At 42.7% G+C, this 14,487-nt stretch overlaps 1 protein-coding gene across 1 annotated transcript in view; it reads left to right on the forward strand.

The window, feature by feature from the left end:
* PPM1H (protein phosphatase, Mg2+/Mn2+ dependent 1H) overlaps positions 1–14,487 on the forward strand; it is a 131,485-nt gene that overhangs the window by 70,181 nt on the left and 46,817 nt on the right. Inside the window, exons 3-4 of the mRNA XM_057425537.1 lie at positions 394–738; positions 7,699–7,811. Coding sequence (XP_057281520.1) covers positions 394–738; positions 7,699–7,811 — 458 coding nt within the window. The remainder of the gene's footprint in view (positions 1–393; positions 739–7,698; positions 7,812–14,487) is intronic.

A 14,487-nucleotide genomic window follows, 5' to 3' on the forward strand; every position in this document is an offset into this window, starting at 1 on the left:
TTTTAGATGCTTTTCTTCTGATCTACGCAGTCATTAGGAAGTTAACTTAGTTTTGCAGTCGTAGCTGTTCTTGGTCAGTGCAAGCTGTGATGGCTGTAAGGTAAGAAAGATTACAAGTTCAGAGGGGGATTTTTCTGGTTGTTTTGTTGGGGTCTTTTAGGACATTAAGGAAAAGAAAAAAAAGTGGTGGGTGTGTGTGGCAAAAATAAGCATCTCTCCTTCCTGCCAGAACTGTACTGACACAGTGGGCATTTCTCCATTTCAGAAAGGTTACCTCTGGGAAGGTTACCCGTGTTCCACCTGCTGTGCATGTGCCACCAGGCACCTCACTCATGAAACTCTGTAATGGTGACCGTCTCCTTTTCCTTCCCTTTCTTCTTCCTGCTCCTCCAGGACATGGATGGGATCAACCTGTACTACTGGTCTCTGTTTGATGGACATGCTGGATCGGGGGCAGCTGTGGTGGCTTCCAAACTGCTGCAGCACCACATCCTGGAGCAGCTGCAGGAGATTGTGGACATCCTGAGGAACACGGCTGTCCTTCCACCCACCTGCCTGGGAGAGGAGCCCGACAATCCAGCCACCAACAGCAGGACGCTGACACGAGCAGCCTCCCTGCGTGGTGGTGTAGGGGCACCGGGCTCGCCCAGCACCCCTCCAACACGCTTCTTCACTGAGAAGAAGATTCCACATGAGTGCCTGGTTATTGGGGCCATAGAAAGTGCATTCAAGGAGATGGTATGTACATCTCAGGGCTCTGAAGACCTTGTATCCTTTGTTAATGAGTTGCATGGCCTGGGGAAAATGAACATTTAGGGATTTTTTTTTTGCACTTCCCTCTCCCCCCCCCCCCCACTTAAACATCATCTGAGTGTGGACAGAATTGTTTAAGAGCACCAATAGTTTACCTGGTACACCCCAATGAGGCAGAAACTGCATCTGAAGTCCTAGGCAGCACCACAGCCATATTTGTGGAGTACTTGAGTCTTAAAGGTTTGGTGCTCTCTTTCTTCACACACACACCACACACACTCCCCACCCCCACACACCCCATTTTTTCCCATATTTTTTCAGATAAAAACTAGTATTGTCTGAGATCTGATCTTGTTCTTTTTCTTCTTTTTTCTTCTTTTTTTTTTTTAAATTTTTGTTGTTTTTAGAAAATGCTCTTATTTGACCAGAGGGTTTTTGAACTAAAGAGTGTCTCCCAAAGGTTTTATTTCTTGTCTGACAAGAAGTATTCAGTTGTTGGTTTTGCTAATATATATGAATCATTTTCTGTGCATGCATCTGATTAGAGACTACGGTTCTTGCAATGAGGTGGTGCTTCACTTTGTATTCTGAATAGCAGTTACCTTGCTGCTTGTCCTTTCTCCCCAGGGAAGTGCAGGCAAACAGACCCACCAACTGGGTTTGGACTTTCAGGTGGGTAGGTCCAGAAGCAAGATCCGCAGTGTGGAGCACATGAGCAGGTTTACGCACTGCGGCTGGTGGGCAGTTTCTCCTAGCTGAAAACAAAGAGGAGGATCCAGTCAGTTTAGCATGCCGTTTTCAGGAAGGGAAGACTAGCTTGCTCCCTTCTTTGTTGATGGACGCTGCCCATCTCAGAGCATACTTAAGAAGGGGACACCAATTTCACGCTTCAGTTGGGGTGGTTTTCAGGCCAGAAGAGCGCCAGGTTCTGAATATGTGATGTGACTCTCTCTCCCCTGTTGAAACTGGTTTCCAGCTGCAGGAGAGATGAGGAATAGGACTGGGAAGCAACTGTAAAAGAGCTAAAGAAGGGTCTTTTCAAGTGCTGTGCCTTTCTTAAGAGCAGTATGTGCATTACCCATCTCTAACTTCCTGAGCAGGGCTTGTTATTGCCCTGCTTTATTTTGATTTCACATTGCTAGGTGTTTGCACAGATCATCACGGCTCAGGTGCAGGCACCTGACTGCTTGAGTGGACTTTTATAGATAGAGTATGACAAATGCAGGATCCCTGGGTAACTCACTGCAGTTACAGGTCTGGGTATTCCATGTACAGGTCATAGTAATCTGTTCTACTTTTTTCTGAACTAAAGTCCAGAGAGTATTTTATTTTTCTCCCTGTGTCTTTGTCATATGCTACAGACCATATACCTTAATTCCCACTTACGATTTTCATCAGAGGGCTGAAGTTCAGTCTGTCTTTGCTATATCTTAAGGTCCGTCCTTTCCAACCCTAACTATTCTGTGATTCTATATAAATGACTCTGTGTCTACCACAATGCAATATAATTTCAGCATTACATTACATTAATATAATTTCAGCATTACATTACATTAAAAGGAAACATTATAAAAAAATGATCAGATTAGGAAAAGCAATATATAATTATACTACTTTAAGCTCTTGGGGGTGTCTTGTGCTTACAGGTGGTTTAGCCAGAAGAGTATTTTCTTTGGTTGTCTAAGGGAGCAGTTCATAAGATCAACATTCCTGAGTCTCATCTGTGTCTGCAATGATTGATCTTCCTCCTGCCTCTGACTTCCGTATACTCTTTTGGGTGTAGTCCTCGGGTGAAGATTTTGGTAAATGGATGTTGTTGAGTTAGGTCCATGCATTTGAGCTGTGTATAACTTATGGGGGTTTGTGCCAGCAGAGTGTATCTTTTGACCTGGCACTTGGTGAAAGCTCGTGTTTCCTGGACACATACACAGACTTCTTGCTGGTTTCCTGAAACACCCATCACTGCAAAGGAGCCCTTTGAACCTGGTGAAAATGCTAAGTAAATACAGATTTATTTTCCTTTTCTAAACACTCCAACCTGACAGGTTTATCTAAGGAAGGTTTTGTCCCCTTTTCTTAGGAGCATTTAGCGTGCCATTACTTTTTTCATCAACTGCCTTTTGAGTTCTAGTTAAGTTCTCCCTCGTTCTGCTTCAAGTCTCAAATACAATGCAATTCATCTCTTTCAAAAGGCATTTTAAAATTAATTTTCCTTCATTGGGTGTGGTTTCCTTTAGACAGTGCTTGTCTGACAGCTCTACATGCAGTAAACCACTGTGCAAACACTGCTGACACAGACCGAGTCACTGCTGAACGTAGAAATTTAACACTGAAGCTGTCCCCTTTTTGAAGTTCTTTAGAAGGTGTTCCCTGATTGTGTCGGAACTGGGATTAGGAAGTTTGTGTTGTGTTCTCGGGTAATTTACTGTCCTGTTTGAAAAGTAAAAAATGCTCGGTGTCAGTAATCATCAGCGGTCACAGTTATTCCAGTTCAAAGGAAGAAAAAATAAGCTCAAGTTCTGAAGGTATCACAAGCCAAATCCTTTAATTTTACTCTCTTGAGTTTTAAGATGTACATTTATGCATTCAGTTCTAGGGAGCCAGGGGGGATGTTTCCAAGTGCTGTTCTATACTGGATAGAAGCAGTAAACTATAATAATCCCTTCCCTGTATTTAGCCTTGTATGCGTGTGCGTGATGTAGTATGTATTTTAAAGAAAGATTAAGGGGAGAGAGCACCTGTTCCACACAGAACCCAGTTTAACTTTGGATGGGTAAAAACGGCACCGAACTAATCTGTATGATTTATTGGAAGGTGTACGCTCATATATGTTGCATCATGATTTTCTTCTTTACTGAGTTTGAGTCAGATGAAATGTATACAGGCACAACTTTAACTTGGACAGTGTTGGGAGAGCAATATACGTTTTACAGTTTTCCTTTTGAAAAGCTTCCTCTGATTAAATAACCAGCAGAAGTGAGGAGGGTTGAAACGGTGTTACAGGAAGTTTGGTGCCTTTTAGGCAGAGGTAGAGCAGATTAAGGAGTTAATTTTATGTTTATGCCTTCTGAAACATGATTTTAAAATATATATATATTTTGAAGCAGATACACTATGCTGTGTGTGTAGGAACTAGCAAGATTGAGATCCTGGAGGAAAGGATCGTACTCTGGAGGTGCATACAGATGAAAAAGAGTTATTTTAGTTGTCCTTGCGGCATGCTAACTTGCTGAATGATGATACTGCCATTTGAATGTACCCAGTTCGCTTTTCAAGGTTCTAAATTCCTCAAACTTAGCACCATCTGTACCTGGCATTCACTTTCCGTGCCGCCACGCTTGCCTTCGGGCTGCCTCCCCTCACCGCTGCGGCGCCTGCATCAGCTGTGCTCCGGCACAGGAGCCCGCCCTGCTGAGGCTGCCGGTGCGAGCGTCCCAGTGCCCTTCAAGTGTCCAACACCCGTGGGTCGAGACAGGAGAAGGAGAAGCTGGGGTCCCTCAGGAGCCTGAGGACTGCTGGCCCACCACACTGCGCTCCGCAGCTCGGAGCCCCTCCGCCGGGCGTCCACGAGGTGGCACGAGCAGGCCGCCATCGAGGGTCTGGGAGCCTCCAGCAGAGCAGATGGTAAATGGCTTCCTGCCGTAACCTTCACCTCTTTCAGAGGAGGTGGCGGGATTACCCCGTGCTTTCACTCTAAGCCCAGGTACAAGCCTTAGCGAGGCAGGCACCGAGGAGACCAAAAGGGGTCCAGGCAGCAGGGATGGTCTGTCCCATCCCTGACACCGCCTCCTCAGGCTGCTTCTGTAATCCATGGGGAAAGCAATCCCAGCTCCGGAAACATACCACTTGGCGCTTCATGGTGTCCTCTGCCGGCTTTGCTCCATCCTTCCCAAGCTCCCTCACACAGGAAAGGGGGACCAGGGGCACCATGCGTGAGGCAACCCCTGTGAGCCCCCTGCTCCTACCTGCCACTATAAGAGGCACCCTCAGAAGGGGGATAGAGCACAGACTGTATTATCTGCTTCCTTGGTGTAAAATGATAGCTTTTTCTTTCCTTCCCCTTTTCCTTTCCTGTCTGAGCGGTACATCCTGCCCTTTGGGTGAAAGGTGCATTGGTTCTGACCAGCATTGCTCAGCTCTTCCCCTGCGCACAGACTGCTGTGTGAGGACGAGCTGCATGCTGCAAAATAGAGGAGGAAAAAGGAAAAGGGGGGAAACAAACAAAAAAGCTTGCTCCGGATTCTTTCTCCAGGTGAAAAATGAGGAAAGCTTTACATGCACTCTGATGTTGTCTAAAATGAGCCCCTTTACACTCGTAAAGACTTCAGAGGTGTTCTGGGGTTTCTGCCCCTCTTTGTGCTGCACTGCTTTCCTAGCAGCGCTGTTATAAAGTGTTTCCTTAAAAGCCGATGTCTGTACATCAGGATGAGTTAGTGGTGTTGGGGGGCTTTCTGTTATTTTGGTTTATTTTTCTCCTGAAATCTTGTTGAGCTGTCAGAAAGCCTTCCCTTCTTCCCCTCCTCACAAGAAAGGGAATGTCCAAGTCTGTACTATCAAATTAAAAGCGGCAGTGAATATACCCTGGCAAGCCATGGTAATAAATTCAAGTTCTGAACAGCAACTAGATGGAAGATCCCATGAACAGCAATGATTCAAGAAAAGTCCTGTACACAGTTCTAGTTTAAGTCAAAGAAACTGAGAATGAGGCCCTATGGGTTATCCATCTCCTCTCCTATAATTGATGCTTCTGAATTCTGCTTTTTGAAAGAAATAAATTTTAATATAGGCATTCCAGCACTTGCAAAGTTGTATGTGTGACAGATCTGAAACCAGGTGAGGAATTGTGCGTTGCTTGAAGGTCTCAGAGGATGCTCTGACCTGCGGAAAGTTGTTTAAAATTCCTGGCAGTGCCTGCAAAATCCACTGTAGCATTTGTAAGTTTAACTTATTTTGATGGCTAGAAATGTCTGCTTCCTTTGAACTGCTCTTTTCAGCTTAATTTAAAAATATATAGAAACCATGGGCAGGAAAATCAGCTTCTCTATGGCAAGATTAGATAAAGAGGCATTTATAACAGGCCCATGTCTGTGACCAAAGGTTCTGTGAGGTTTGATTTTTAGCTTGGAGTTCTTCTCCTGGTCCTCACTGTCCCCAGCTCTCGCTCAAAAAAAAAGAGGGGAAAAAAAAAGGCAAAACTGGAAGTGAATGAGAGCGTGGGTTAAGAGCCGTCAGTAAAACCCTGAGTTTCTCTGCAGCAGAGTGCAGTTCTCCTGTGCAGCAGAGGATGGCCTTGTTGGGCAGCACTGAGCATTTCTTGCTGTCCCTGCCCCACCGTCCTCCTCAGTCCTGTATTCATGGCACAGATGGGATCAGTCCCAGCCACCGAGGAGTTGGGTTATTGTGAGAGTCACCTCTGTCCAGCCTGCTCAGGACAGCGACCCAAGGATACCCACTGCTGCCCAGGTCGCCTCCCTCTCCTGAAATCTGTAGGAAACAAAGCGTGGTCCCTGCCCTCCTCCGACTCTGCAGATTTTCAATCAAATTGCAGCTGTCATGGTTTGCATTTGTTGTGGTGCTTTTCCTCAGATAAATTTAGCTCTGAAATAAAGCTCTAAATCCCATACCCCAAGGCATGGACAATTTGAGCTGTTTGTTGCTCAGTGCAAATATGAAAATGGCTGAAGTATAGCTCGCACACATACTGCATACACACACAGAGGCAAACAAATACATTCATAATAAAAACCACATACAAATAAACAGGGTTTAGCTGGAAGAGATGTGCCAGTACTTTGCAATAGTAATATTAAACGATGCTCCCTGTTTGTATCTGGTATTACAAATATTACAAATTTCAGTCTGGTTTGAAATTGGATTTGATTCTGGACACAGGAGAGGAGGGTAATTTGTAACATGTTGTGTTATTACCCCAAACTAAACTAAGAGACAGCATAATTAGTTCACTGGCATACACTTCAGTTTTTGTTTAAAATGTATGCAGTACTGGAAAGCAGCTCATTTACGTGTGCTTTGTGTTCTCCAAGCTTTCCTAGGATTTTATATATATATATCTGTACGTATATATTAATGTATTTTTTTCACTCCTGGACTTGATTGATTGTGGATGACAGATGTGACTTGTGTTTTCCACTTCTATTAAGCAGGAGGACTTTTTTATATATAATATTTCTTATAATCAGTTGGAAAGTAAACACAGGAAGAGCTATCCGAGTAGGTATGTGCCTCCTTAAATTTGGGCCTGTGACATGCACAAAGAAGTCTTTTCAAGACCTCACAAAAGCTATGAGATGAGACATATGGTTAAATACTGGGGTTCATCCTGGAAAGGTTGTGAATGCCTAGTGTATTTTGGTAAATACTGCTCTGCTGACCTTCCCCCCCTCCCACTCCCTTAACAAGTTTAGCATCCACCAGTTCCCTTTGTTTCTGAAGGGTACCCTTGTGGCACGAGTCTTGCTGTTGTTTGTAAAGGTATATGCTCTGCAGTCTTAGCATCCCTTTTGGAGAGTAGGTAGTTATTCATGTCATAGCCAGGTCTCATTAATTAGTTGCTGTTTATGCAAATCACTCTCCAATTATACTACCAGGTACCTGTTGTTAAGGTCCATTTATCTTTGCCTTCATTGTGCTTTTTCTGTAGCAAATTCCCTTGCATCCCTCGGAGTTGCCATTTGTTCCTTGGTGCCTGATGTTTTACAATCTCCTGTCCTAATTTTCTCAAACATCTTTGTATCACAAGTAATGGGTACTCCTTGACTTTCTGTTCTTCTCCCTGACCATTTGGCCAAAGCTACAATGTTAAAGAAAACCAGTGGGACGTGTCGTTTAAGACAGACTCTGTTCTTCTTTTTTTAGGGGGATCTTCATTTCCTAAAACATTAATTGCAGTGCTGTCTTTATAAATGCTGTTCTCTTTTCCCATAGGATTTGCAAATAGAGCGAGAGAGGACCGTGTATAATATTTCTGGCGGCTGCACAGCCCTTGTGGTGGTGTATTTATTGGGGAAGCTTTATGTGGCAAACGCTGGTGATAGCAGGTGAGTAAGTGTGGTGTCTCCCAAACTGTTCCATCACCTCAAATTCGCCAGATCTGGTGTTACCAAGTTCCTTAGTTGCAAACAGTATCACAAGAGGATTCTGTTTCTTGTCTGGACACTTAATGGTTCTGACAGAGGTTAATGCAGTGATTAAATTCAAGTATCTTGTTGAATGGTGGTTGCAGGCAGGGAGTTTGACAACACTTGTGGCCCTATTGCAGTTTTTGAATGACTTGATTGTTGCAGGGAAGTGGGAAGACTAGAGATGTTGAAACAGAAGAGATGTTGGGTGCGTAGTAGAATTGTCTGTTGAACACCGACAAGATGACCGCATCTGGAGCAGCTGTAGGGCTGGACTGGTTCAGTCGGAAGACGTGGTTCCTGTCAGTAGCCTTAATAGGCCACCTTGTTCTTAGATTTTTTTATAATTGAAAGTAGTCATCTGTAAGCAAATGGCTGCTACTCTTTCAGTGGGGGAGGAGAGGAGGGAGACAGATTATCACAGGTTAGGATTTTTACTTTGGCCTGTTCTGGCTTGTGTACTTGTCAGTTTCCCAGAACTGAATGCTGCTGTTCAGTTATTGCTTTGTTATATTTTGAAGCTGGAAACCTGAAGACCTGTGATGAGAGCTTTTTCTGCGTCTTCAGAGTTATCTAAAGCTAGGAGCATACTGGAAATCTCCCATTTGCATTCTTTCCCCTCTCTCACTCTCTATCAATACCACCATCAGAGAGGGATAATGAGGCTATTCTTGCAAGACTTCAGACCTTGGTGCGTCTCTTTTGGCAGTGCTCTGCATAGACAGGCTAGGGAGGGTAGTTCCCCACATGATAAGGACTGCTGTTGTATTCTGTTAGTTAACAGCTGAGTAATTACAGTCTGCAAAGGTATCAAACCAGATTGTCTTCAGGTGAAAACTGCTATGGTTATGCATTTTTGAGTTTAAGGTTTGTGCATATACAGTTCATGTTTGTAGTATGTATACTTACAGAGGCGACACTTGAGCATAGAGTGTTGTAGTTTAAACCTAACATTTTTATTGCCTCTTGCTGCTTTAAACTGTGTAGGGAGTCAGATATATCGTTTGTGCATAAAGTTCCTATTCTTTTCATGTTGGTGAATAGCTGTTCTTAAGGTGCTGAATTTGCTTTATATATTGCATATTGTTCACTGAATTCTTCTTGACAAGTGACATTTGAACCTCCTTTTCACATAAAATGTCAATTGAGTCCTCACAGAGGGTAGCTGCAAACATGTTTGAGCAGACCACCTCTCCAGTCATCAGAACTACTAGCTGCACTGCATTCTATCTTTCTTGCCATTAAATTAGAAATAATCATGTTTTTTTGTGATATTGCACTTGAAGTACAGTTGAGTCTCTTGCATTGTGTTGGCTAAATTGCTTTACTGTCTCTCAAAAGTGTTCTGTGTGAAACTGGCCATACAGGACTTACTTCAGAGTAGTTGAAATCTTTGTTCTGAAGAGTCTGGGACAGGCTGCTTTCAGTTCCCCAAGAGCAGCCTCTGCTTCATGCAGTCTCTGATACTCAACGGGAAGGAACTCTTGCTGATAGTGATCCTGAATTCGCACCAGTGCCCAATGTAGTCAAAGACATTTAAGTCTTCAAGAGGCCTTGAATGTTCATTAAGCCCATCCCAAACATCTCTTCAGAAAAAGAGAAAGAGCAGAAATTAGAATGGGAGTGATTGGCAAGGGTGGGTGTTGTTTGAACCAGGGCTCAAATTTTTCTACTCACTTTTCACATCTTGTAGGAGTGAGTAGAATCTTGTAGGAGTGTTTGGATCTGGAGTCCCTCCAGATCCAAGTTGTTTGGTTTTGCACTTCCCAAATGGACCTCACAGAAACCTTCTTCAGGCTGAGGAGAATCCTCTGGATTCCCAAAATCTTTCAAATAAGCCCACTTCTAGATTTTCTAGCCCAAGAAAATAAAAGCTTTAAAGCATAGGTGATCAGTTGATCAGGGTCTCTTCCATGAAATCCCCACTTCCCTTGTGTCAGGGGAAGAAAATAAAACATCTACTGTAAAAACATCTAAGTTGCTCCTCGTCACTAAAAGGACATTTTAGGACTAGAAAAGCAGCTCTGAGGTCGTCTGCCTACTGCCAGGGTGCACAGTGCATTCCTGTATTTTTAAGAGCCCAGTCATGTAGCCAAGAAGTTTTATTTGTGTTAGTTGGAAAAACATGTTCCTTTTTGCTGTGTCATGCCTCATGTGGTCAGCTTCATAGTTTGTATAGATACAGATGGGGGTGGTGAGAAATACAATAAGGAAACTACTTTAAAAACAGTCTGCTCTTGAGAAGAAGAGTGGGTTTGTTTTTTCACCCAACCAGGGGGGTTCTGCTTGTTGCTGTTACAAATAGATGCCAAAACCCTTAGTTCCTCAGTCAAGCTTGAGTTCACCTACTCGTTTGTGCCTCTTTCCTGTCCTCATTCTTCTTCTCCCCTCTCTACTCCCCCACTGGAAAAAAAGCCTACAAATAAATCAACTTACATTTCCCACAGACAGGAGTCTGTGAGAGAATGTTTTACACTGCAGGGATGGGAAATAAACATTCTGGGTTCATGCAAACTCCATGTGTACTGCTTCTTCCCAGAAGAAGGTTAGGTCTTTTAATTCCAGGCAACTTCAAAACAGCTTTTAAAGCTGGGTTTTGAACAGCTTCTGCTGTGGTAGGACCAAGGTATGTGTAACAAACTGTTACTATCATAATGAGACTAAGGAAACACCAAGTATGAGACTTGAATAATAATGTGCTATGCGGTGCCAGATATACCTCAGACTGATGCCTGTGGTATTCAGTTTAACCACCAAAGCTTCTCAAATCTAATCATTTCATGCCACGTACCCTGACAGTGTTGTATAGCAGCTGTCCTTTTGTAGTTGATGTGTAATTACATCATGAAAAGACTTTAATTACCATATTACTAAATTACCAGCCAGCGATCCTTTCAGGTTCAGCCCTAGCTCACTTCTGTATGGACTATTAGGCTTCTCCAAGCTGAACACTTTTGGTTGGTGTAAAAGGGAGGAAAAATTGTGCTAATTGTAGGTTTTGTTATGAACTATTATTGAGCTTGATGTTATGGCATCACTAATGTCAATGATATAATTAAACTTCTGCTAATGATGCAATCACAGTCCTGTAATAATTATACGATAACTGCACATGATACCAGAACCCTTCTAAAAATGAGGTGATGTATTCAAAGCCTGATAAAAACAATGCAGAGGGAGCCACTTTCATCCTCTAATGGCTTGTCTGATCATTCTTGAACTCTGCCATAAATATACCTACTTGTACCGTCAAAATTCATGTCTGAATATTGGCCAGAACATTTTCTGGTGTTTCTCTTTTTCCTTCCTTTTAGTGGCTAGCATTGTCCATGCAAGGTTGTCTAATTAGGGGCCAACAGTGCTATAGTCAATCCAGGATATAGTGCTTTTCTGGTAAGCATTGAGATGCTGCTGTTTGCTTGCCAGTTTGACACACACACTATGGTAACTAGGCCAGGCTCTTGGAGTAGCTGCTTTTTTTTTTTTTAATAGGGAATAGTAAATCTTCTCTGCTTATTCTTTTAAACAGTATTGTTCTGTTTTGCATTGTTAAAATGACTTTTACTTCTAAACTGCCATAACACGCCTTGTTAATCTCAGTTCTTTTTAGTTTTATGCTCTTTATTAAGATGTCATTTTATAGCTAGTGATGAAGCAGTAGTAAAATAGGGACTTAATGTTTTCACTGATTACTGCCCAATTATTGTAAAGCCTCATGCAACATAACATTTGCCCAGTATCACTACAGTGACGGTAATGCAATATGATCATATTAATTATCCTTGGCACAAGTGTTCTTCTGGCTTTTGTGTTGTCTGGATAAGGAGCTGCTCAGAGACTGTAGGCACTGCCATTTTGTGCTGTGCTGAGAGCCGTGTAGGGTAGCAGTGCTTTTATCATTATACAAGAGCAAAACATCACAAGTTGATTTGACTCTTCCACAGGCCCTGAAACACTCACTAAATCTGCAACGGGTTCTTGGGCTTTTTTGATTTATTGGCAGAACATGGGATCAAAGCAAAGAGCCTGATGTTTCGGAGGCTTCACAGACTTGCAAGGTTACTGGATTTTTTGCTTTGCTTCATCAGCTTTTTTCTCATCTTTCTGCCTCCTTGCTTTTGCTCCCCTGTGCTGAAGTTTTCAGGGCATATTCACCGTCTGCTTGAACATCGTGTTCAGAAGCAAGCATAGAATGAATGCTAAGGCATTTGGGATTGTTAAATGATAGGGGCTCATTGAGTGACTGGTTTCTGTGGCAGTTTTGTGTGGGTGCGGGTTACGCAACTTCACTGGTGCTTCAGGTACCCAGATGTGGGAGAGTGTGTTTATAGCACCAACTTCTCCCAGTGTAATAAAACAGTGAATTGAACATTGGGTTCTACTTTGTTTACTGTTTCAGTTCTTTCTGGATTTGCTGCTTGTGTTGAATCTCACTACATTTATACTTCCTTCTCATCTTTGTCATGGTGGTTGTCAGCTGCTTCCCTCATGCACAGTTCTCATTGTAGGAAGTCAAATTTGGAGTATTAATCTGCTTTTATGAAGTAAATGGGAGAGGCATGGAAAAAGCCTCATACCTGCTGACTGGAACTGTAGCTTGAGTAGAATTTCTGAGAAGTCAGAATTGACGATTCTGACCCATTTTTGTGGTTCATGGTATCTTCATGAAGGCAGTCCGGCAGGGTGATTTTTGCCAGAAGCACTAATACCATGTAAGGATGGAAACCATAAAGTGTTCTAGTATATTACTGTTGTAGAGCTAATTTGCTTTTGGTTTTTAGAGTTTTTAGCCTTTGGTTTTTAGAGTATTTTTAAGAAAGCTTAATTTTCTGACTTTATGAACTACTATCTTCTAATCTAAATTTCCCGTGTTTTCCTTAAGTGGTCTGCCTGCTCCATCTCCTTACATCTGTGTCTGCATAAACAACAATAACTGTGCTTTATACTAGAGACTTAGAGGTCTCTAGAGGAAAGACTAACTCAGTTACTAAGCTTCTCCAAGTCTGCAGTATTTGGAAAAGCATTCTTTTTCCTCTCTCCTCCTAAAGATGCGGCAGAAATTGCTGCAAATCTCTGAACCACACACAGAGCCTTTCCACCATGGGACCATGCAATCTGTGGCAATTCCTGTTTATCCCCTGAAGTTCTTATTCCCCCAAATACTCAAAAGGTGCCTCTGAAGTGCCGAGAGCAACACTTGTGGATTGTATTTTGGCCAATGAATGTGCACGTCCCTTTTTTTGAGTATTAATTCTTTATCAGAATCACTTGAAAATAATAAATATCTGATCATTTCAGGGCACATGATAACCTAAGGCTGGTCTGCTCAGGAGCCTGTGGAGTGAGGAGAGACTGAATTCAAGAGGAAGCAAGTCTCTCCCACACACATTCTCTCCTTCACTGACTGTAGTTTGGTTGATAGAGAAGTCTGATCCTGCCTAACAAAAAAAGCTGGAAAAGAGCATGGCATCTTAGTCACACTAAGATGGGCCAAATCCCGTATCTCTGTTTCCTCAGCTTCTTTTCCTTAGAAGCCTGACTTTGCAGGCCTGCAGAAAGCACTTCTTTTCTCATGCTTGGGCTCCTTCCAGGAGAAGCAAGAGCAAAGGATTCATAGGAATAGCAGCAACCTCAGATATTGCTGTGTTTTGTGCTGGGTAAAGCTTTTGGAGGCACTTCAGGAAACACTTCAAGTGAGGTGTGGAGGAAAGGTGTTGGATCAGAAATAAGTTATTGCACTCAAAGTGCAGTGACGAGGAAGGGTGTTTCCTAGCAATCCAGTGAATGACAAGTTCCAGGGTGCTGGCACGTCCTATGCAGCACTGACTTGGCAGAAATGATTAATTTAGCAGGAAATGTTCATAGGCTTTTGAAAACAAAGCAAATGTCCTGCCTCATCTTCAAAGTCTTTGTTTTCCTTGGGAGAGGGTATGTCTTAGCAATGTCTATGGCAATCTAACAGGTGTTGAAGCCATTGTAAACATTCTCACTGAGTGGCAGATTCAGTTAAGTCTTTGGTCCTAACCACAAAGACATCATTTACCCAGGAAGTCCTTATGCTCCAGATTATGAGGAAGGAGAGGAATTTTGGCTGCTGAAGTAATACCAGTAAACTGGAAAGCTGCAGTTCATTTGTATTAGTTTCCAGGAGCGATGAATTCTGTTAACTTTAATTCTCATAGGTTATCAGCCTTTAGAAAAAGAACGAAAAAACTGAAACCAGCAAAACCCACCAAAAAAAAAAAAGCTGGTTGCTGCCACTGTAAGTAAAAATTCCCCTGCTGCCTATTTTTATTGGTGAATTTAAGCGCTCATCAAGGAAAAACTCCCACTATAATAGCATCTTTGTGTATAGCCTGTAGAGTTTATAGCGTCTGAGGCAAGAAGGGCAAAGGGTGCAAAGATGTAATTTTAATCACTTTTTTACCCGCACTTTACTGATACATAAAAAGCCTGTGATCTCTAATAGAGGCAGCTCATGGTATAAGCAAATATACCAGAATCCAGATCTTCCAGTGCAGTGCTTAAAGCTCAAAACCATCTTTTTCTTAATCTGTGCCTTTGTAGCTGACCCCAGAGACACCTGCAGGTTCTT

Source organism: Pezoporus wallicus, unplaced genomic scaffold (assembly GCF_028554395.1).
Source record: "Pezoporus wallicus isolate ANWC-B61680 ecotype Strahan unplaced genomic scaffold, APGP_CSIRO_Pwel_v1 contig_4722, whole genome shotgun sequence".
NCBI classification, from domain to species: Eukaryota; Metazoa; Chordata; class Aves; order Psittaciformes; family Psittacidae; genus Pezoporus; species Pezoporus wallicus.